Source organism: Lithobates pipiens, unplaced genomic scaffold (genome assembly GCF_037356315.1).
Source record: "Lithobates pipiens isolate NorthernLeopardFrog02 unplaced genomic scaffold, aLitPip1_a1.2 Scaffold_19, whole genome shotgun sequence".
Classification (NCBI taxonomy): Eukaryota; Metazoa; Chordata; class Amphibia; order Anura; family Ranidae; genus Lithobates; species Lithobates pipiens.
In genome coordinates this window covers 273446781-273471650 of record NW_027507764.1, presented here as the reverse complement: position 1 = coordinate 273471650, position 24870 = coordinate 273446781, and the positions used below count along the sequence as shown (strand labels likewise).

Genomic DNA, 24870 nt, shown 5'->3' with positions numbered 1-24870 from the left:
AGAAAGCTCTATTTGTGGGAGAAAAAAATGATAATTTAATTTGGGTACAGTGTTGCATGGCCACGCAATTGTCATTCAAAATATTACAGCGCTGAAAGCTGAAAATTGTCCTGGGCAGGAAGGGGGTGGAAATGCCCTATTGAAGTGGTTAAACATAATTTGCCATGTAGTTGCCCACCCCACCCCATTCATTTGTTTAGATCTTCTTGCAAGGTTTCCACATCCTGCGTATAAATTATTGCCCTGCTCAGCTTAGTATCGTCCACAAATACTGAGATTGAGCTGTTTATCCCATCATCCAGATCGTTTATGAATAAATTAAATAGGATTGGTCCCAGGACAGAACATTGGGGAATCCCGCTTTCCACACTAGACCATTCTGAGCACTTGCCATTTATCACCACCCTCTGGACTCACCAGTTTTTAATCCATGTACTCACCCTTAGCCACCAGTACCCACAGCCCAAATGTCTGATCTTGCAAATCTTTGTGTAACAATTAAATGTGCAGATCACATTACTATAGATTACTATAGATTCCTTCCTGCCCACAAAAAGCTATCTTTTATTCTTCCATGTGTAAAATATAAAATCTGGAGTCTGTAAACGAACTCTTATAATCGATCAACTATCCTTAGGACAGTTGAATACTACAGAAAGGAGAGGGAAGAGAAATATTTGAGGGCTCCTCACTTCTTCATCAAGTTCACCCTCACTGCATAAATGAACAACTTTCATTAAGGATGAAGGTAAACACAATGGTCCCAAATATTACGTGAAGTGTGCAGCAGTGTTTTTTTTCCCCCTCTGGCTTTCTACTTTCATCATGTTTCACACCCTTTTTTTTATGAAGTTAAGGCTGTACTCAATGTGTGAACAAGGTACATTTTCAATGTTAAAGCATCAAAGCTAGCTATATAGCACTGTTCACAAACTGCACAACTACAGGAATATATTCATATAGTTTAATACTAGAATAGCGTTTTAATTGTGGAAAAAATAGTTGAAATAATCCAAAAAAAAAAAAATTGAATGTTTTAAATGAATGCAAAACACTTTTTAAAGTAAAGGATATCATCACATTTCTGTTGATATTCAGCGAGCAGGTGGCTGCAAAACAGGTAAGAAGTAAAAAACACAAATTCTGATTATATTGTGAAAATTATATATTATAGTGAAAGAATATGAAGATTATTATGGGTTATAAAATATACTATACAGGACAAATCAAAAACCAAATATAAAAGAAAAATACAAAAATACATTTGGGCCACATTTACTGATTGCAAGACATTACAGAATGCAGGTATAAAATACTAAAATTACATGCATCACAGGCTTGCAAAAAAGCAACAAATCACAAAGAAAAGTTATTTTGCAAAAGCATACTCATAGTGGTTAACTGTAAAACTGATTCTTTTTAATGTTATGCATTCTCCAGTTAAAAACAGGATTTTGTTGTACTTACCGTAAATCCTTTTTCTCTGCATTCTTTGGAGGACACAGCTTCTGCTTTAAATGGATTACCTACTGATTATAATTTCCCCCCTGCAGAAGTCGGATGCCAAGTACAACTAAAAAATAAAAAAGTCTGCCCAGGTGGTGGCTCCTACTGGTAGCCAAAACCCTTACACTGTGGAACAATTTAGTTGCAATAGGTTGGATAAGGAGCATCGGTGCACAACCATTTTCAGATCTCTCCAAAGATGTTCAGTCAGGGTAAAGTCTGGGTTCTGGCTGGGCCACTCAAGGACATTAACAGAGTGCCCTTGTTATCTTGACTGTGTGCTTAGTGTTGTTGTCCTGTTGGAAGATAAACCTTCGCCCCGGTCCATAGAGCTTTGGGGCAGGTCTCCCAGTTGCTGCTGCTGAAAAACATCCCTACAGCATGATGCCACCATCACCATGCTTCACTGTAGTAATGGAATTGGTGCCTGGTTTCCAAATTTCTTCTGACATGGCGCTTGCTATTTAGGCCACAAAGTTACATTTTTGTTTCAGACCAGAGAATTTTGTTTCTCATGGTCCGATTCCCCTATGCCCTTTGGCAACCTCCAGGCAGCTGTCATGTGCCTTTTACTGAGGAGTGGTTTCGGTCTGGTCACTCTACCATTCAGGCCTGATTGATGGTGTGCTGCAGAAATGGTTGATCTTCTGGGACGTTCTCCTCTCTCCACAGAGAAATGCTGGAGCTCTGTCAGAGGGACCATCAGGTTCTTGGTCACCTCCCTAACTAAGGCCCTTCTTTCCCCGATCACTCAGTTGGGCTGGGTGGCCCGCTCTTGGAGGAGTCCTGGTGGTTTCAAACTTCTTCTATTTACGGATGATGGAGGCCACTGTGCTCAGTGGGATCTTCAAATCTTCAATGCTGCAGATATTTTTCTGTACCCTTCCCCAGATCTGTGCCTCAATACAATACTATCACGGATGTCTACAGACAATTCCTTGGACTTCATGGCTTGGTTTGTGCTCTGACATGCACTGTTAACTTAAGTTCAATCAACTGAATTGACCACAGGTGGACTCCAATCCAGTTTTAGAAACATCTCAAGGATGATCAGTGGAAACGGTGCACCCGTGCTCAATCTTTAGTGTTTTTTTGTTTTTAATAAATTTGCAAATATTTCAAACAAACGTCTTTCACATTGTCATTATGGGGTATTGTATGTAGAATTTTGCGTAAAAAATTTAATTTAAACCATTTTGGAGTACGGCTGTAACACAACAAAATGGGGAAAAAAGTGAGGTGCTGTGAATACTTTCCGGATGCACTGTAAATACCTTTTACCGTTTACAACCTCTTTGAAGACGATTTTGTGAAGTAACTTAAATGATCTCTCTCTCTCTATCCAAAGACCGCAGAGAATTGTTTTTCTGCAACCGGATCTCAAAAACACAAAATACTGCTGTGGTGATGCGCATATAGAATCACTTTGAAGGCTGCCACCACAAGGCCCAAAACTTGCATGCAATGGCAATCACCTGCAAGCAGACAATCCTGAATTGGTAGTTTCCGAAGTTTTTGTGACACAAGAAACTTGGCCTGGTTAATATTCAACATCAGCCCAAGGTATTTCAAATGTTGTGTGACAGAATCAGTATTTCAAATTCACCCAAACTCCTCCAGCCTCTGAACAGTGATGGACAGTTCCAAATTGGGCTTCTATAGCTACCCTACAACCATTATTCATCTTGACCTCAACGTAGCCAGCACTGGCGCCAATGTTCTGGTAAACATCTGAGGGGCCATGGCTGCAAATATGATATCTATGGATGCCAGAAAGTCCTCCTGATACAAGGATGCCACTACCTAACAGTGATTCTATCTTGAAGAAGATTGACAAAAGCAGTGAATGCTTTAAGGTTGAAAGGGAATCTATTCTTTGTATTTGATAGCTATATATATATTTCATACAATAGTTTTGTTGCTGCACATTTACATGTATTATTGAGGTTTGTGTATTAACCACTTCTTTGCAAGCTGCCTGTTCCCAATAGCACTATTTCTTACAAACCACAGCACTAGACCTGGACAGCACTCTACAGCTATCTCAAAACAATGCACCATGTGCCAAGGTGCATGCAGGATCCAATGGCCGAAGCAACATTACAGGTAGGTCCCACATCTTAATCCAAGTGGAGTCAAGGTATGGTCCCTCTGAGGCTCAGCCAAGGGGTCAATCAGAAAGCCGCAAAAAGAACTGCAGTTCTTAATTAAGAATATTAAGAATCTTCTTATCGGAAAGAAAATATCGGCAGAGCAAGAAATAAGTATCTTCAGAGAGCTCCATCACCTAAGGACACCAGCAAGATGGCTATATGGGAGGACTTACATAGAGAATGTTCTTGCGGTTTTCTCTTTTGTCCAATTACCTGAAGGTAACTGCATAGAACCCATGGTTGAAAACTAAATATCCCGTGTGTTGTGCTGTACAACCCAGAAATACATTTTTCAAAGTAGCAGAACTTTCACTTACTCTGAATCAATAATCTTTTGCTTGAGAGTTATTAATGCTGCAACATATTCATTCAAATTCTGAAATAAAAATAAAAACAGTATGCTAAAAACAGTTTAAAATAGAAGACAAATTATTGCACAATTCTAGAACCAATACACAGTTTTAGCCAGGACATATTACTGTACCTACATAATCTATATAGCGTGGAACCACATCCAGATTTTGCTAAAATTGACAACTTGGCCCCTGTATTTGTCCAGCTCTGACAAAATAAAGCAAGAAATATTGATCTAATTTTTTGATGTAATTCAAAGAGTTGATTTTGGGGAAAAAAAAAAAAAAAAAAAAAAAAAAAACATGGCGTGCATAAATTACCAGTACCGATGAGAGCTGTAAAACTGTTATTTAAAAAATTCTATACTTAATGCAGATGATTTAATAGGAAAAAAAAATTCTGTGCTCTTTATAACAGATGATAATCTCTTTATGGCCATGCTGCACAATTTGACACCCACAGCAATAGAAGACATGTTATTTCTATTTTCACTAAGGAGCACAAAATGGAGGACTCGATGACAGGATGACGAAGAGAAAGAATCTGAAAACAAAGATGTCTACTGTTCTCATAAAATATTGGAATCCTTTCAAGGTTTCCCACTACGCAAGCGCAGAGCATGCTGTGCTTTCTGAATGGCCAGGCAGTGACGGAAGGAGGAGGGGGGCCAAAATTCTGGGCGATTTTGTTGGCTGTGGGAACGGGTACCTGAGCTATCCCCAACCCCCTGCCCCCCCCCCCCCCAAATCCCCAGAAAGCGTCAGGCAGAGGGGGGAGGAAGTAAATAAGTGGCGCTTTCCCTTTTGGGTGGAGCTCCAATTTAACCACTTCCCATCCAGGCAAAATCTGACATTTTTCTCCTACATGTAAAATTCATCATTTTTTTGCTAGAAAATTACATAGAACCCCAAACATTATATATGTTTTTTTTAGAAAAGACCCTAGAGAATACAATGGCAGTTGTTGCAACTTTTTATCTTGCACGGTATTTGCACAGCAATTTTTCAAACGCCTTTTTTCAGAAAAAAACTGTTTCATGCTTAAAAATAAATAAATAAATAAAAAAACAACAGTAAAGTTAGACCAATTTTTTTGCATGTGATAGATTAAGATAAGCCTAGTAAATAGATACCCAACATGTCACTTTTCAAAATTGCACGCGCTCATGGAATGGCGCCAAACGTTGGTATTTAAAAATCCCCATAGGCGACGCTTTAAAATTTTTTACTGGTTAAATGTTTTGTGTTACAGAGGAGGTCTAGTGCTAGAATTATTGCTCTCGCTCTAATGTTTGCGGCGATACCTCACATGTGTGGTTTGCACACAGTTTTCATATGTGGGCGGGACTTGCGTATGCGTTCGCTTCTGCGTACGAGCTCACGGGGACAGGGGCGCTTTCATTTTTATTTTTTTTTATTATTGTTAATTTTACTTTTATTTTTTTAGTTTGACACTTAAAAAAAAAAAAAAAAAAAATTATCCTGGCTTCCTGTTTTTGAATGCAGAGGGCGGGCGTGATGTCCTAACATCGCACCCGGCCTCTGAACGATCATAGAGACTCCAGGGACGATCTGGTCCCCCTGAAAGCTCTATGGTATTATCCAGGGGCCGGCGGATCCTGTGACCGACTCACCGATGGAAATAGTGAGTCGGTAGTAGCACCGGAGGGCAGCAGGAGGGGGGGGGATGCCCCCTCCCGCCTCCCGTAAGAACGATCAAGCGGCGGAACAGCCACTATGATCATTCTTATGGTGCAGGGAATCGCCGGCTGAAAACGCTGATATCTGAATGATGTCTGTGGCCTCAGGCATCATTCAGATATACCCCCGTAAAGTCAAGGACGCCCCTGCCTGGACGTACCTTGGGCGGGAAGTGGTTAAAGAAAATATCTAAACCAAAAACTTAGATTAGACTTACAAGTGTAAGGGCGGCACAGTGGTGTAGTGGTTAGCACTCTCACCTAGCAGTAAGAAGGGTCGCTGGTTCAAATCCCAACCACAACACTACCCTGCCTGGAGTTTGCATGTTCTCCCTGTGCCTTTGTGGGTTTCCTCTGGGTACTCCGGTTTCCTCCCACAATCCAAAGACATGCAGGTAGGTTAATTGGCTTCTGTCCAAAATTGGCCCTAGTATATGAATGGGTATCTTGGATTGTGGGCTCCTTAAGGGTAGGGACTGATGTGAGTGTGCAATGTACAGGGATAGGGACAATTGTATACACTCACTCAGGTTGAACTGGATGGACTGGTGTCTTTATTCAACCTTACTAACTATGAAACTATGAAAGTCAGTAGCGGTATTTTCATGAACCTTTGAGGACAGCTTACTTGGGGAGATGATTGCTACAGGAAACACAAATCAGAAACACTTTAAAAAGGCCCCTCCCCTCCCTTGCACCTCAGTTGTATTGAAGATACAGACAAAACCTTCACCCACTTGCACAAGGAAGAAGCCATGCCAAAACAAAAAACATCTAGGACATAAAAATGACTCCTACCAAACTGAAAAAACGACATAAAGGGTGGCAATTTGGACTCTGGACGCTGTCCTGGAAGATTCATGGAAATACCATTACTGGTAAGTCTAACACGGGTTTTCCCCTCTTCATCTTCAATGACAGCTTACTTAGAGCAGATAAGCAAGATTCAATACCTTAGCGAGTGACCTGTAGAACTTTCCTTCAATAGGAGAAGCCTTGGCTGGAGAGCAATCTCTATTGTGCTTGCTCAAGGCATGCAAAGAAGAAGACCACACTGCTGCTTGGATATTTCTACCCATGATGCTCCTGCCCACTCTGCTCATGAAGTGGCTAAGGACCTAGTAGAGGGAGCTCTTTTTTTGGGGGGGGGGGCTGATTGGAAAATATGTAAACCTAGAGAATAGTGTCTCTAATCCATCTAATGATGGAACTTCTGGATGCCTTAGCACCTTTTCTGGGACTGTTAAACAAAATCAAAAGCCCTGAATTCTCTAGTAACTGCCAAATAATGAAGTAAGCATCTTTAACATCAAGGAAGCTAAACCTTCCTTTCTCAATCCTAGGAGAGCTACAAATAAATAAAAGTAGAATCACCTCCTGACCTATGAAAGGCAGTAGAGACCTTAGGCAGCTAGAGAGGATCTGACTGAATAATGAGCTTGTCCTCCAGGACTCTCAAAATGTAGTGACAGCCAAGAGAAAGGTTATGTAAGGAAATGTTAATGTAAACTATTTTAAAGTAGATTCCCCTAGGGGCTCAAAAAAAGGTTTCCTGGTAACAGCATTAAGAACGAAGGATAAGTCCCAAGGGGCCACCTGTTTGGTTAACCTCAGAGTAAACTTGGCCCTTGCCAAAAGTAAGCTCTTGATCAAGGGGTTCTCAGAAAGTCTCATATCCAAGAAAACAGACAGGGAGGCAACCTTCACCTTCAGGCTAGCAATCCATAAAACTCTGTCCATGTGACCTTGGAGAAAATCCAGACTGCAAATAAGAGAAAAGGAATCATTACCCCCTCTTCCTCTGCCTGGACCTAAGTGTTCCAAATCTTACTAGAACAAATCCTAATGACTAACTTATGGCTACCAAGCATAGTGTCAATTACCCTGTTTGAACAGCCCCTCAGCTGCAGGACACAGCATTCAGCATCCAGGCCGTCAATCTGTAAATCTCAGGGTCTGTAAGGCAAGTCTGAACCCCCACCGAAGGGGTTGATCTCTGCCATCTGGTAGTGTCTAGGGAGGGGCCGCAGACATCGCTTTCAAAGCTGACAACCAACTCCTCCTGGCCCACCAAGGAGCTTTCAGAGTCACATATGCCTGTTCCTGAATGATCATTTGGATTATCAGAGGTAAAAGAACAAACGGAGGAAAGGAATATGCTGGGCTGCATGTCCATGGGAAGGTCAAAGTATCTGTCCTTAGATACTCCATCTTTGGGAAAAAGGCGACCACCTTGTTCTGTCTGGACACAAATAGATCTACCTCTGGGTCACCCCACTTTAGAGTAAATTTCCCAAAGACCTCTGTATTTAATTCAACAGTTGTTGCGAATTGTCCATGCGGCTCAGATAATCTGCTAGAATGTTTGTTGCTCCCTTGATGTGCACTGCTACAATTGAGGTTATGGTCACCTGCGTCCAACTGAGGATCTGTTGAGACAGAGATAACAGACTAAGCAGGTGCCCCCGTTTATTCAGATATGCCACAACCATGGAGCAGTCTGTGAAGATTAAAACCTAATTTTGCCTGGATCCTGGGTTCCGATTCCAGTAGAGCATTTATTACAGCAAAAGCTCTGTAATTTGAGGACTGATCTGCTTCCTCTGGCCGCCAGTCTTCTGAGTGGGCACCCCAACCCCAGAGACTGGTGACGGTGATAATCGTGATGGGTGAGAACTAAACCCATGGTCTTCCAGCCCCCTATATGTTTTGGTTGCTCCCACCAAGACAGATCCAGAGAATCTCCAGATGCAAGTGGAACTAACTGATTTAGGGTACTCCTTTTGCAATTCCATGACCTGAGGAGAAACGTCAGAAGGATCCTGGAGTGCAAATGAGCCCCTGGAACTCCTGTGATACCTGATGTCATTAACCCCAATGACTGCATAGTCTGGCACACAGATGCTCATGGAAGTAGCCTGAATGTTGAACAGAAAGAATAATTTTCCTCACTTTTTCCTCTATTAGTAAATTGTTTTGATTCACCGTTTCTATTTGGTAATCCAAAATGGTTAGTGTCTGAGAGGGGACCAAGGACTACTCGATTGATTCTCCAGCCCAACTTCGAGGGTCTGTAGAATCACTGATAAATCCCTGGCCAGTTTTTGCTGATCCTGTGCAAAAATTAGAAAGTTGTCCATATAAAGGGACAATTGAAAACTCCTGTAGACATAGAAAAGCCATTATTTCGGCCATTATTTTTGTAAAGATTCTCAGGGCTGCAGAGAGAAAAAATCTCTGGGTGGGAGGAAGACTGAATTCCAGTCTGTAGCCTGACTTTACAATCTGAAGGACAAAGACATTTTCTGTAATTTTTACCCACTGACTGAAAAACGGGGATAATCTTTCTCCTACCCCTGGCCTGCTGTCATAGTTACATATAGCTACATAGTAGGAGAGGCTAAAAAAAAGACAAGTCAATCATCATGTCCAACCTGTGTGTGTGTGATTATATATGTCAGTATTACATTGTATATCCCTGTGTGTTGCAGCCATTCAGGTGCTTATCAAATCGTTTTTTGAAACTATCGATGCTCCCCGCTGAGATGGAAGGGAATTCCACATCCTTGCCGCTCTTACAGTAAAAAAAACCCTCTACGTAGTTTAGGGTTAAACCTCTTTTCTTCTAATTTTAATGGCCATGTGTCTTGTTAAACTCCCATCCGCAAAAAAGGGTTTATCCCTATTGTGGGTTCACTAGTACAGTATTTATAGATTTAAATCATATTTATAGTTCAGTGCTCGCAGCCTTTCCTCATAACCAATACCCTCCAGACCCTTTATTAGCTTTGTTGCCTTCTCTGTACTCGCTCCATTTCCAGTACATCCTTCCTGAGGTCTGGTGCTCAGAACTGGACAGCATACTCTAGGTGCCAGGCCAGAGTCTCATAGAACGGGGGAATTATCGTTTTGTCTCTGGAGTTGATACCCTTTTTAATGCATGCCAATATTCCGTTTGCTTTGTTAGCAGCAGCTTGGCATTGCATGCCATTGCTGAGCCTATCATCTACTAGGACCCCCAGGTCCCTTTCCATCCTAGATTCCCCCAGCGGTTCTCCCCCCAGTGTATAAATTGCATTCATATTTTTGCCACCCAAATGTATTTGACATTTTTCTACATTAAACCTCATTTGACATGTAGTTGCCCACCCTATTAATTTGTTCAGATCTTTTTGCAAGGTTTCCACATCCTGCGGAGAAGTTATTGCCCTGCTTAGCTTAGTATTGTCCGCTAATACAGAGATTGAACTGTTTATTATTATTATACAGGTTTTATATAGCGCCAACAGTTTGCTCAGCGCTTTACAACATGAGGGCAGACATTACAGTTACATTACAATTTGGTACAAGAGGAATCAGAGGGCCCTGCTCGTTTGAGCTTACAATCTAAAAAAGGAAGGGGCAATTGATACAAAAAGGTAATAGCTGTGGGGGGAAATGAGCTGATGGAGGAAGTAAAACAGTGTTAGTTTTAGGATATAACCAGAATATGCTTCTTTGAAGAGAAGGGTTTTCAGGGATAGTCTAAAGATGGATAGATTAGGGGACAATCGGACAGATTGGGGTAGGGAGTTCCAAAGGATGGGAGAAGCTCTGGAGAAATCCTGGAGGTGAGCATTGGAGGAGGTGACAAGGGAGCTAGAGAGCAGGAGGTCTTGGGATGACTGAAGAGAGCGGCTTGGTTGGTATTATGGGACTAGGTTAGTGATGTAACCAGGGGCAGAGTTATGGATGGCTTTGTAAATTATTGAACAAAATACGTAGCCAGTTTTCAATCCATGTACTCACCCTGTGTGCGCTCTTGGCAAGGGCTGTAGGAGTAAAAAGAGAGTGCTGTAGCGGTTAGCACTCTCGACTAGCAGTAAAAAGGGTCCCTGGTTCGAATCCCAACCACGACACTACCTGCCTGGAGTTTGCATGTTCTCCCTGTGCCTGCGTGGGTTTCCTCCAGGTACTCCGGTTTCTTCCAACTCTCCAAAAGACACGCATGTGGGTTAATTGGCTTCTGTCCAAAATTGGCCCTAGTATATGAATGGGGACCTTGGATTGTTGGCTCCTTGAGGGTAGGGACTGATGTGAATGTGCAATGTACAGGGATGGGGACAATTGTAGACACTCACCCAGGTTGAACTGGATGGCCTGGTGTCTTTATTCAACCTTACTAACTATGTAACTCTTGGACTTGTCTCTAATAAAAGGACCACTTTTTACCTTGGCTTTTACCAGACTTAAAATCTGGCTTGTCCTGAGGACTAAGGTTTTTTTATACTCAAATCTGTTATGTTTTTGTAAGGACTTTACCCTGATCTGAGGAATGCAATAAAACTGGCTCTAAGGTAGAGCCAAACAAAAGTTCTCTCTCCAAAAGGGATACCGCACAACTTATTATTCCAGGGCTTAAGCCAGATAGCACATCTAGCTAAAATGACAAGAGAAGAGATTCTGGCAACAGACTTAATTGAATCAGCTGCAGCGTCAGCCAAAAAAGGTCACCAATTTTGCTACCAGTGGGAGAGATTCTCTAATTTTTTCCACTGGAGTGTCAAAGGATAGTAGTTGGTCCAGCCTTTGGATCAAGACATCCAAGCTCCTCATCACACATGTGGAGGCCAACGCAGGACCAAGGACAAAAGTAGATGAATCCCAGGCTTTCCGCAGCAGGGATTCAGCTTTTCTGTCCATGTGATCCGTAGTGACTGCTGAGTCCTCAAAACAGAGACCTGAATTCTTAGAGATCTGGGAGAGCCACTCTTGTGACCTCTAGAAAGAAAAAAATACTTTTCAGGTTTTTTCTATTCATTAAAGTGGTTGTAAAGGCAGAAGGTTTTTTTTAATCTTAATGCATTCTATGTATTAAGATAAAAAGGCCTGTGTGCAGTTTCCCCCTCAGCCCCCTTAACACTTTCCTGAGGTTTCTCTCTGTCCAGCAATGTTCACAAGTGTCTCAGTCATCCGAGATTCTTCCTCCTGATTGGCCGAGATACAGCAATGGCACCATTGGCTTCCACTGCTGTCAAAGTCAGTCAGCCAATCAGGAGAGAAAGGGGGCAGGGCCAGGTTGGGGCTCTGCGCCTGAACGGAAACAGGGAGCGGTGACCCAGCTTGGATGCCCCCCATAGCAAGCTGCTTGCTGTGGAGACAGTCGATAGGAGGTATGGGCCAGGATGATAGAAGAGGGGCCTGAGAAGAGGAGGATATGGGCTGCTCTTTACAAATCCACTGCATGTTTGTAAAGTATTGTGTTTGTTATTTTTTATAGGAAAAAAAAAAATCACTTGAAGGATCATCTCACGCAAGGACTGATGGACGGGAAAGGTCCTATGCTTACGGCTCTGACACTCCCTGTACATTTTGCCCTGAACAGATTGAGGAGCCTGCTCAAACCTCTTCTGTTCAGAAGTGTATATAGCCTTTGAAAGCTTCTCGACAGCTGCTCTATCAACCTCACTAGACTCCAAGACAGAGGAAGCTCCTTCAGATGTTCAGGCTGTATTCTCATCCTCTTCCAGGTCATAGACTGCCTGTGAACTCTCCAATTCCAGGGGTAGAAGGGACCTAGCAGTGACTAAAGACACCTTTCCAATAGTAACAGCTTGGAAGCTGAAGGGCCTGCCCCGAGGACTGAAAGGAAGAGACCATCTCTTTCATAGAGAACATGCCACAGACTCAGAACCTGCTGCCTGTAAAACACAGCTATCACTCAGTAGTTTTCTACAACTATCTGGCTACCTAGGCCTGAAATTCCCACAATTGTTCTTTATGGGCTTGTCCGTCTAGAAAGGAAAATGAAAAAAATTATTTCCAGTCTGAACATTACCAATGAAATGACCTGTCACCCTTACCAAAAGAGAAAAGAGGGACATAGCTTGAAAGCAGGATTGGAGGTGGCAGCAGCCATTGAGCCTACCTGAAAAGGCGCTCCATCTTCTCCAAGGGTGTAATTGGCATTCATCTCGATAAGTGCTCTTCTTCCGCTAGGCCGCCTCACAACTGCTGCTTGCAGAACCCCCACTAGCGAGGGTCTCACAGCGGCTGTAGCCCTGCACACAGTCTGTACAGGCTTCTGAGAAAATGAATCCTCGCAGCCAGAAAAGTCGCATCAATTTGAGTTTCAGCAACATCTTGCCGTGTCACCAAAAGTACGTCATTGGACGTCATCTTGGTACACCCGGAGTACAGGAAGAGCACTCAAAAGATAACATGTCCTGAAATTACGCCGCCGCCATGTTAGGACTCCCGAAACATGCTTCTCCGGCTGCACCAATGTGACGCATTCCAGAACCATAAGTGACCGGCGGGCTGCAGCAGTTGCCTTTTCAATCTAAAAAGGTACAGCATAAAAGGGAAACCTTCCAGAATAAGGCATACAGACCCCAGGCACACCCGGTCTGAGCACCTAGAAGGGGGGTCCAGCAACCACAGACACCAGAGCAAACATTGTGGTGTGTACTCCTGGAGGGTTCTGGAAACACAAAACAACTGAGGGGCAAAGGAATGGAGGGGCCTTTTAAAGTCTGATTTGTGTTTGCTATAGAGGGTGGAACCCGGGGGCGTGGCTTGGTCGTTCATGTCAGAGGACGCGTTTCACATCAGCTCCTGCATCCTGACACACAGTATCCTGCTGTGAGCCTTACGTAGATGTATGGACTTTTTGTTTCTGCATTTCATTGTATTTAAGGTAATTTTCTGAAATTTTACCCATGTGGTTGTTTGGAGATTCTTTTTAATCAAAATTCTGTGTGCAATTTCTTGGGAGTTCACACTTACAAAGTCCCACAATGTGGTTAGTATTTTCATTTAATCTATTCTGGGATGTTGCGTGACTCTTGACCCAACACTAAGTTTTCTTAAGGAAAAAAAAAAAAAGAAGAACATAAACAAGATTTAGTGTTGGTTCACAGTGATGCAGCACAACTTGCAGCGTGACTGCCTCAGGCGACCTGGACACGAGCGCTGCCGCGACTTGCAATACGACTTCTCTATAGAAGTCAATGCAAGTCGTACAGGAACCTTTTTCTAAGTTGGAGCAGCTTGTGTCTCTCCGATTAGAACGGTTCCATTGTACAGAACGGGACGCAACTTGTCAGTCACCTGACAAGTCGTCCCAGTGTGAACCAACCCTAAATGTGCATTACAGGGATTTTAATAAAAATGTGTCAGACTTCTACTTTTTTGTTGCTCTGAAGAAATGGCAGTTTGAGTCACCAGGTCTTTTGCAGACCAATTCAGAATTGGAGGCGCCGATTCATTATAATCAGCTGGGGCACTTTGTGTTCTAATCAGAAAAGTTGCAGGGCCTGCATCCCCTCAGATGTATTTAAACTTTAGTGTATTTTACCAAGACTGAACTTCATATTGCAAAGGGTGCCTAACAATTAGGCCCCATGCACTTTGGACGTTAAAACAACATTATAAAAACGCCAGGAGCTTTGCAGTTCGTTTTTTCAACATTTTTGCAATAGCGTTTTTTCAGTTTTTTTTATTTATTTTTTTACTTTTTTTCCCACAATGCATCAAAAATGTGGGGTCATTTTTGACCATTTATTTTATCAGTGTCTTTAGCCATTAGATAATTTTTACAGCTGGAAAACGCATCTCAAAACATGCCCCAGCCAAAAACAGTTGATAACAGCCTAAAGCCTCATGCACACGAGACGCAGTTAAACGCGCGTTCAGATGCAGTTGGACAGTTTTTTCAACTGCACCTGAACTCATTCAATGTTATCCTATGTGTCCATGCACACAGTCTCGTTTTTTTCCGTTTATATGCAGTTGCGTTTAATCTCGTTTTTCCAGAAGCAAAAAAATGCGTTCAGAAACAAAAATTTCTGCGTTTCAGACGCAAAACGCGGCAAAACGCGGTAAAACGCGGCAAAACGCCGCTACCGCGTTTAGCCGCGTTTGCGTTTATATGCGTTTTTAAAGGTGACCTTTTTTTTTTACATTAAAAATCTCAAAAATGGTTGCAAATGATGAAAAACCATTAGAAAAATATTTTAAACAATTGCAATTGCAAGTGGACAATCCACAACTTGTGGCAAGTGACGTGGCAAGTGGACAATCCACAACTTGTGGCAAGTGGCATGGCAGGTGGCAAGTGATGTGGCAAGTGGACAATCCACAACTTGTGGCAAGTGACGTGGCAGGTGAAGTGGCAAGTGACGTGGAAAGTGGACAATAGACAACTTGTGGCAGGTGACGTGGCAAGTGACCTGGCAGGTGACGCGGCAAGTGACTTGGCAGGTGACGTGGCAAGTGGAAAATCAACAACTTGTGGCAGGTGACTGGCATGTGACGTGGCAAGTGGACAATAGACAACTTGTGGCAGGTGACGTGGCAAGTGACCTGGCAGGTGACGCGGCAAGTGACTTGGCAGGTGACGTGGCAAGTGGAAAATCCATAACTTGTGGCAGGTGACGTGGCAAGTGACGTGGCAAGTGGACAATCCACTTGTGGCAGGGGACGTGGCAAGTGACGTGGCAAGTAGACAATCCACAACTTGTGGCAGGTGATGTGGCAAGTGACGTGGCAGGTGATGTGGCAAGTCACGTGGCAAGTGGACAATCCACAACTTGTGGCAGGTGATGTGGCTGGTGACGTGTCAAGTGGACAATCCACAGCTTGTGGCAGGTGGCATGGCAGATGACGTGGAAAGTGGACAATCCACATCTCGTGGCAGCTGACGTGGCAAGTGACGTGGCAAGTGGACAATCCAAAACTTGTGGCAGGTGACGTGGCAAGTGACGTGGCAGGTGACGTGGCAAGTGATGTGGCAATTGGACAATCCACAGCTTGTGGCAAGTGACGTGGCAAGTGGACAATCCACAACTTGTGGCAGGTGATGTGGCAAGTGATGTGGCAGGTGATGTGACAAGTGGACAATCCACATCTTGTGGCAAGTGACGTGGCAGCTGACGTGGCAAGTGACGTGGCAGGTGACGTGGCAAGTGACATGGCAAGTGAACAATCCACATCTCGTGGCAAGTGACGTGGCAGGTGATGTGGCAAGTGACGTGGCAGGTGAAGTGGCAAGTGACGCGGCAAGTAGACAATCCACAACTTGTGGCAGGTGATGTGGCAAGTGACGTGGCAGGTGATGTGGCAAGTCACGTGGCAAGTGGACAATCCACAACTTGTGGCAGGTGATGTGGCTGGTGACGTGTCAAGTGGACAATCCACAGCTTGTGGCAGGTGGCATGGCAGATGACGTGGAAAGTGGACAATCCACATCTCGTGGCAAGTGACGTGGCAGCTGACGTGGCAAGTGGACAATCCAAAACTTGTGGCAGGTGACGTGGCAGGTGATGTGGCAGGTGACGTGGCAAGTGATGTGGCAAGTGGACAATCCACAGCTTGTGGCAAGTGACGTGGCAAGTGGACAATCCACAACTTGTGGCAGGTGACGTGGCAGGTGACGTGGCAAGTGAACAATCCACAACTTGTGGCAGGTGACGTGGCAAGTGACGTGGCAGGTGATGTGGCAAGTGACGCGGCAAGTAGACAATCCACAACTTGTGGCAGGTGATGTGGCTGGTGACGTGGCAAGTGGACAATCCACAGCTTGTGGCAGGTGGCATGGCAGATGACGTGGAAAGTGGACAATCCACATCTCGTGGCAAGTGACGTGGCAGGTGATGTGGCAAGTGACGTGGCAAGTGGACAATCCACAATTTGTGGCAGGTGACGTGGCAGGTGATGTGGCAAGTGGACAATCCCCAACTTGTGGCAAGTGACGTGGCAAGTGGACAATCCACAACTTGTGGCAGGTGCCGTGGCAAGTGACACGGCAAATGCAAGTGTACAACTGCTCTCTATGCTGCTGCTGCTGCTCACTCTGATCAAAATAGCAGAAATAGTTAAAAAAAATGCTTTGAGAGCTTGGGGAGGGTCTACATGATGTTATCTTTATAAACGCGTCTAAACGCAAACGCGTCTAAACGCGTCTAAACGCGCGTTTCTAAACGCGCGTTTCAGCTTTTTTTTAACAGAGGTTTCATCTGCGTCTCGTGTGCATGAGGCCTAAGTGTACACAGGATAACATGATGGGGAGTTTATTGACTGTAGAAAAAAAAAAAACTTCTGAAGCCAAAAACAGCAGCTGTAAAAATCTTACAAAAACTTCCAGTGAGGCCTTAAGGTGCAACAATAAATGGCTACAAGGCTTTTGTAGCAATTGCATAATGTCATTTCTTAACATTTGCTACATATATTTTTTTTTTACAAAACTGGGAGTTGCTGTTTAGAAAGACTGTCACCACCTTAAAAAATTGCAGTGAAATGCACAGAAATATAAAGGATTTCAAATGTTTACTCGCACTTAGGGCTGAAACCACTAACTTGCATAATCAAAAATAGCTGTCAACTATTTTCAATATCGATTTGTTGGTCAACCGATTAAATAGAATGCATTATTTGTTTACAGATCAGGAAACCGTGCAGCACACATACAGCTCAGTACACCATTCATATACGTCAGTATACACAATGCAGTACACATATACAGTTAGGTCCATGTATATTTGGACACAGGCACATTTTGATACTTTTGGCTCTGTATGCCACCAGAATAAAATTAAAACGAAACAATGACTTTGAAGTGCCGACTTTTAGCTTTAATCTCAGGGGGGTGAACATAAAATGTCAAAGTACAAAGTTTAGGAACTACAACCATTTTTATACACAGTTCCCCCACTTTCAGGGGCTCAAATGTAATTGGACAAATTAACATAATCATGAATAAAATGTTCACTTTTAAGATTATGTTGAGAATTCTTTACTGGCAAGGACTGCCTGAAGTCTGGCATTACACCAAAGACTGGGTTTCCTCCTTTCTGATGCTTTACCAAGCTATAACTGCAGCAGTCTTCAGTTCTTTGTTGGTAGGTCTTTCTGCCTTTAGTTTTGCCTTCAGCAAGCGAAATGCATGCTCAATTGGGTCAGTCATTGCAAAATATTCCACTTTTCCTTCAAAAAGGATCTTTTCCTTTTAGATCATTGTCCATCTGTACTGTGAAGCACCGCCCAATCAACTTTGCTGCATTTGACTGAATCTGGCCTGACAGTAGATCTGTAATCACTGCAGAATTCATCTGGCTGCTTCGGTCACATCATCAATAAAAACACCAATGAGACCCAGTGTCACTGGAAGCCATGCATGCCCATGCATTCACACTGCCTCCATCATGTTTTACAGATTACATGGTGTGCTTTGAATCATGAGCTGTTCCAAGCCTTTTCCACACTTTTTTCTTCCCGTCATTCTAGAACAGATTAATCTTAGTGTCATCCGTCTAAAGAATGCTTTTCCAGAACTGGTCTGGTTTTTTAAAATGTTTTCTGGCCAAGTCTAATGTAGCTTGGCTATTCTTCAGGCTTATGAATGGTTTGCACCTTGTATTTGCTCTGGTGAAGTCTTCTCATGATTGTAGACGTTGACAATGATATGCCCACCTTCTGGAGAGTGTCCTTCACTTGTCTGAATGTTGTGAATGGGTTTTTCTTTACCATAGAGAGGATCCTGCCATCATCCACCACTGTTGTCTTGCATGGACGTCCAGGCCTTTTCATGTTGCTAAGCTCATCAGTGCAGTCTGTTTTCCTCAGAATATACTAAACTGGTGATTTGGCCACTCCTAATGTTGCTGCCATCTTTGATGGATTTGTTTTGTTTTTGAAGCCTTACAATGGCCTGCTTCACTTCATGGACAGCTCCTTTGAACGCATACCGTAGGTTCACAGCAATAGATTCCAAATGCAAATGCCACACTTAAAATAAACTCCAGACCTTTTACCTGCTTAATTGATGAAGAAATAACGAAGGAGCAGCCCATACCTAGCCATGAAACAGCTTTTTATTCAATTGTCCAATTCATTTTGGTCCCTTGAAAAAGATGAAAAAGATGGCTATTCTTAAGAGCTGTAATTCCTAAACCCTTCCTCCGATTTGAATGTACATACCCTCAAATTAAATCCGAGTGTATGCACTTTCAGCCCATATCCATTATATACACCAGGGGTGCCCAACCAGTGGCCCGGGGGCCACATGTGGCCCTCGACCTCCTGCTCTAAGATGGCAGGTTGGCAAGCCCAGATCACAGGTTGCCAACCCGCCATCACAGAGCAGCGTTTTTGTGAATGAAGCTGCTGGTAGTGGTAGCAAGTGGCTGCAGAGCAGAGCCACATAAGCCAATGCTTCCTGTATAGTGCCCGCTTCTGTCACAGGTGTCATACCAAATGCACTCCGCCTAGGACAACAACAGCCAGCGATACCAGAATGGAAGATAGTTATTAACCCCTTCCCGCCGAGCGTACGCAGATGTGCGTACTCGGCTTCCGGGGGGTATACCGGGATGATGCCCGCACCTGCAGGCATCATCCTGGTACCGTTTTTTTCAGCAGGCGATTGGCTATCCAGGCATAACAATCGATGCGGCTAAAAGCCGTTCGGCTGTTATGCCGGAGGAGCGGGAGGGGACGTCCCCCCCCTCCCGCCGCTGTTACCGGTGCTCCCGCTCGATCAAATTCCGCTGCCTCCGGCTGCTGGGGAGGAACTGGAAAGAAGCCGTAAATCGGCTTCGTTCCAGTCTCCTCATAGTAAACACGGAAGCGACGTCATCCCGTTTACTCGGCTGCCAATGGCGCCGGTTTTAAAAATATATATATGGTATTCAGAATCTCAGTTTCCGGCGATCTGAATACATTGAAGTGTAAAGGAGGGGTGGGGGGGTCTTTTAGACCCCCGATCCCTCCATAAAGAGTACCTGTCACTAGAGGTCGACCGATATGGGTTTTTCTCTGGCCGATGCCGATGCCGATATTTACAAATCATAGCGGCCGATAGCCGATATATGATGCCGATTTTTTTTGGGCCGATATGTTAGGCCAATTTTATTTTATTTATTTATTTTTTTCCTTTTTTATTTTTTATTTTATTTTTTAATCCCCCTTGATCTAACACACCTTTCCCACTGGGGCGTTTTTCAGGCGCTTTTGGGCTAAAAATAGCGCCTGTAAAATGGCTCCCCTGCAGTCTGTGTGAAAGACAGAGTGCTTTCACACTGAGGCGATGCGCTGGCAGGATCTTAAAAAAAAAAAGTCCTGCAAGCAGCACGTTTGGAGTGGTGTATACCGCTCCTCCACCACTCCTGCCCATTGATATGAATGGGCACCACTGCCGAAGCGCATGCAATGCGATTTGGCAGCAGTGCTTCATGGGCGCATTTAACCTCTTCCTTGGCCGCTAGCTGGGTTATATGTGCCCCACTAGCCAAATAGCACCGCTAAAACGATGGTAAAGAGCCGCTAAAACTTGCGTTTTACCATCAACGCCTGCCCGCTCCAGTGTGAAAGCAACTTCATAAGTGATACAGAAAATTTCTTACATTTAAACATTTATTAAACAAAACAAAACCCCCAATCAGTTTACTTGTATGTATGATTTAGATAAAAAAAAAAAAAAAAAAAAACCTATATATTAAATAAAAACAGGTAGTCAAAACTTTTGGACGAAAAAAAAAATGGGCTAACTTTACTGTTTTTATTTTATTTTTATTTTTTAAATAGTGTATTTTTTTCCTAAAAAAATGCATTTGAAAGACCTCTGTGCAAATGCCGTGTGACATAAAATATTGCAACAACCGCTATTTTATTCCCTAGGATCTCTGCTAAAAAAATATATATCATTTTTGGGGGGTCTAAGTGATTTTCTGGCAGAAAATACAAGATTTTTACTTGTAAGCAACAAGTGTCAGAAAAGATTTAGTCTTTAAATGGTTAAACTGAGAACTTCTACACACAGAGATGACTTCATTCATTCAAGTGTAAACATTGTATCATTTAGTTCTTTTCTTGGCAGCCTGCCCAGAGAGGAGGAAAGGGTTGCTATGACGACTCAGGCAACTTACACTGATTGAAATGACTTCTGTAATAGAAAAGTCCCGCTGTAGTTCTAAATCGGCTTCTTATCAGCTCAAATCGGCCGATGCCGATTATTTAAAAAACGGCAAATATCGGCCGATATATCGGTCGACCTCTACCTGTCACCACCTATTACTGTCACAAGGGATGATTACATTCCTTGTGACAGCAATAAAAGTGATCACATTTTTTATTTTATTTTTTAAAACAATTTAGTCATTTTAAAATAAATAAAAAAAATTAAAAAAATATTTTTAAAGCGCCCGTTGTCCCCGCGAAGCAAAGAAAACGCATACGGAAGTCGTGCCCGCGTATGTAAACGGTGTTCAAATCACACATGTGAGGTATCGCCGCGATCGTCAGAGCGAGAGCAATAATTCTAGCACTAGACCTCCTCTGTAACGCTAACCTGGTAACCGTAAAAAAAAAAATTTTAAAGCATCGCCTATTGAGATTTTTAGGTACCGTACTTTGTCGTCAATCCGAAATTGCGCACAATTATAAAGTGTGACATATTTGGTATCTATTTACTCGGCGTAACATAATCTTTCACATTACGCAAAAAAATTGGGCTAATCTTACTGTTTTTTTTTTTTTTTTAATTCATGAAAGTGTCCCTTTTCCAAAAAAGTTGTGTTTAACCACTTAAGGACCAGGCCTCTTTTTCGGACTTGGTGTTTCCATGTTTAAAACAGTTTTTTTTGCTAGAAAATTACTTAGAACCCCCAAACATTTTATATTGTTTTTTTTCTAACACCCTAGAGAATAAAATGGCGGTCATTGAAATACTTTTTTTCACACCGTATTTGCGCAGCGGTCTTAGAAGCGCACTTTTTTTGGAAAAAATTCACTTTTTTGAATAAAAAAAATAAGACAACAGTATAATTAGCCCAATTTTTTTATATACTGTGAAAGATAATGGTATGCCGAGTAAATTGATACCAAACATGTCACGCTTCAAAATTGCGCCCGCTCGTGGAATGGCGTCAAACTTTTAGCCTCAAAAATCTCCATAAGCGACATTTAAAAAATTCTACAGGTTGCATTTTTTGCGTTACAGAGGAGGTCTAGGGCTAGAATTATTGCTATCGCTCTACCGATCGCGGCGATACCTCACATATGTGGTTTGACCACCGTTTTCATATGCGGGCGCTACTCACGTATGCGCTCGCTTCTGTGCGCAAGCTCGTCGTAACGGGGTGTTTTTAAAAAAACATTTTTTCTTATTTATTTTAATTTTATTTATTTTTACACTTTAAAAAAAAAAAAAATGGATCACTTTTATTCCTATTACAAGGAATGTAAACATCCCTTGTAATAGAAAAAAGCATGACAGGTCCTCTTAAATATGAGATCTGGGGTCAAAAGGTCCTCAGATCTCATATTTGGGCTAAAATGCAACAAAAAAAAAAAAAATAATAAAAAAAAAAAGAAAATCTGACATTTAAAAAAAAATATATACCTTTAAGAGGTATGGGCGGAAGTGACGTTTTGACGTCGCTTCCGCCCTCCTATGGTATAGAGACGAGTGGGGGCCATCTTAGCCTCACTTGTCTCTATGCCCAGCAGACGGAAGGACCCCATCGCCTCCGCTGCTACCGACGGCGGAAGGTGCGGGAGGGCGGCGGGAGGGGGGGGGTGGCACCTCTCCCGCCGCCGATAGCGGTGATCTTGCGGCGAATCCGCCGCGGAGACCACCGTTATCGTACAGCCGACCGCCGCCTGAAGAGATGGATATCTCGGTTGTGGCAGCAGCTGCTGCCGTTACCGAGATATCCCTCTTCAAAAAATGGACATACATCGTCGTGCGGCGGTCGGCAAGTGGTTAAAAACACCGCTGGGCAAATACCGTGTGACATAAAATATTGCAACAATCGCCGTTTTATTCTCTAGAGTCTCTGCTAAAAAAATATATATAATGTTTGGGGGTTCCAAGTAATTTTCTAGCAAAAAAATATGGATTTTAACTTGTAAAACACCAAATTCCAAAAATAGGCTTAGTCATGAAAGGGTTAAAGGTAAGTTTACTACTAAATTCACAGTATATATGGATATATCTGTTTTGCAGTGGTTACTGGGCTGCTTTCAAACTGATCCGCAGGTTCAGTGCAGCTGCAGGTTACCTGCATTCAGCCATAGACTTCTGTTATTATGGGTTTGTTTACGCCTTCAGAAAGTGCGCAATACCTGCAGGATATAATAGAAGTTTACAGCAAAGTGCAGCTAACCTGCAGAAAATTCACAGGTTCACTGCGCTGCACCCGCGGTTTGGGCAAACCGCAGCGCATCAGTGTGAAAGCAGCCTTAGCCTTTCACATGATTGGTCCAACCTAAATCGGACTTACTATTCACCTCTATGGAGCAGCAGATGTAAACGGACTTGTGTCTGTTTACACTCTCGTACCTAAAAAAGAAAAAAGGGATCTGCCCCTTCCATCTGGGTGAATCGGATTGGATCAGAGGGCCCATAGAGTAGAGCGGGCTATGTCTGTGGACACAAACCTGTCATCCTCCCACTCCGCTCATTGTGACCCGTGACCAGTTACCAATTCGCTTAAGTGGCCCTCACTCTTCAAAAGGTTGGGCACCCCTGATATACACAGTACCTTGAAAAAGTATTCATACCCCTTGATCTTTTTCACATTTTGTTATGTTACCTATCAAATCCTGTATAATAATAATAATAATAATAATAATAATAATAATAATGTTACAACCAAAAACCTACATTTTATGTGATAGACCAGCGATGGCAAACCGTGGCACCCCAGAAGTTTTGGAACTACATTTCCCATGATGCTCAACTACCCTGCAAAGGGCATGAGCATCATGGAATATGTAGTTCCAAAACATCTGGGGTGCCAAGGTTCACCATCACTGTGATAGACCAACACAAAGTGGCACATACTTGTGAAGTGGAAGGAAAATTATAAAATGGTTTTCAAACTTTTTTTACAAATAAATATTTGAAAAGTGTGGCGTGTATTTGTCTTTACTCCGATACCCTCAACTAAAATCTAGTGGAACCAGTTGCCTTCAGAAGTCACTTGCAGCAGAAGGTGGTTTTACAAAGTATTAACTCAGGGGGAGCTGAATACAAATGCACGCCGCACTTTTCACATATTGATTTGTAAAAAAAAAAAATTGAAAACTATTTTTAAATTTTCCTTCCATGTCACCATTGTGTGACACTTTGTGTTGGTCTATCACATAAAATACCAATAGAATGCATTTACATTTTTGGTTGCAACATAACAAAATTGGAAAATTTAAAAAAGGGGTATAAACACCTTTTCAATGTACTGTAACTATATATATATATATATATATATATATATATATATATATATATATATATATATATATATATATATATATATATATATATATATATATACACACACACACACACATACACATACACACACACACACACACACACACACAGTTGTGCTCATAAGTTTACATAGCCTGGCAGAATTTAAAGATTTCTTTGCCATTTTTCAGAGACTATGAATGATACAAAAACTTTTTCACTCATGGTTAGTGTTTGGCTGATGCCATTTATTACCAATCAACTGTGTTTACTCTTTTTAAATCATAATGGCATCATAAACTACCTAAATGACCCTAATCAAAAGTTTACATACCCCAGTTCATAATACCGTGTATTGCCCCCTTTAACATCATTGACGGCTTGAAGTCTTTTGTGGTATTTCTGGATGAGGATCTTCATCTTCTCAGATGGTAAAGCTGCCCATTTCTCTTGGCAAAAAGCCTCCAGTTCCTGTAAATTCTTGGGCTGTCTTACATGAACTGCACGTTTGGGATCTCCCCAGAGTGGCTCAATGATGTTGAGGTCAGGAGATTGAGATGGCCACTCCAGAAGCATCACTTTATTTTGCTGTAGCCAATGACAGGTCGACTAGGCCTTGTGTTTTTGATCATTGTCATGTTAGAATGTCCAAGAATGTCCCATGCGCAGCTTCCTGGCTGATAAATGCAGATGTTCCTCCAGTATTTTTTGATAAGATACTGCATTCATCTTGCCATCAATTTTGACCAAATTTTCTGTGCCCTTTTGTAGCTCACACATCCCCAAAACATCAGCAACCCACCTCCACATTTCACAGTAGAAATGGTGTACCTTTCATCATAGGCCTTGTAGATTCCTCTCCAAGTGTAGCGTTTATGGTTGATACCAAAAAGCTCAAATTTTGGTATCATCACTCCAAATGACTG

The 24870-nt window shown here is 42.6% G+C and overlaps 1 protein-coding gene across 4 annotated transcripts in view; it reads right to left on the bottom strand.

Moving 5' to 3' along the window:
- ICE1 (interactor of little elongation complex ELL subunit 1) overlaps positions 1-24870 on the bottom strand; it is a 464643-nt gene that overhangs the window by 395604 nt on the left and 44169 nt on the right. For all 4 annotated transcript variants that reach the window (XM_077491941.1, XM_077491944.1, XM_077491942.1 and 1 more), the window contains 2 exons: positions 3977-4035; positions 1075-1109 (listed from right to left, as the gene is read on the bottom strand). In XM_077491941.1, the coding sequence (XP_077348067.1) occupies positions 1075-1109; positions 3977-4035 (94 nt within the window). The remainder of the gene's footprint in view (positions 1-1074; positions 1110-3976; positions 4036-24870) is intronic.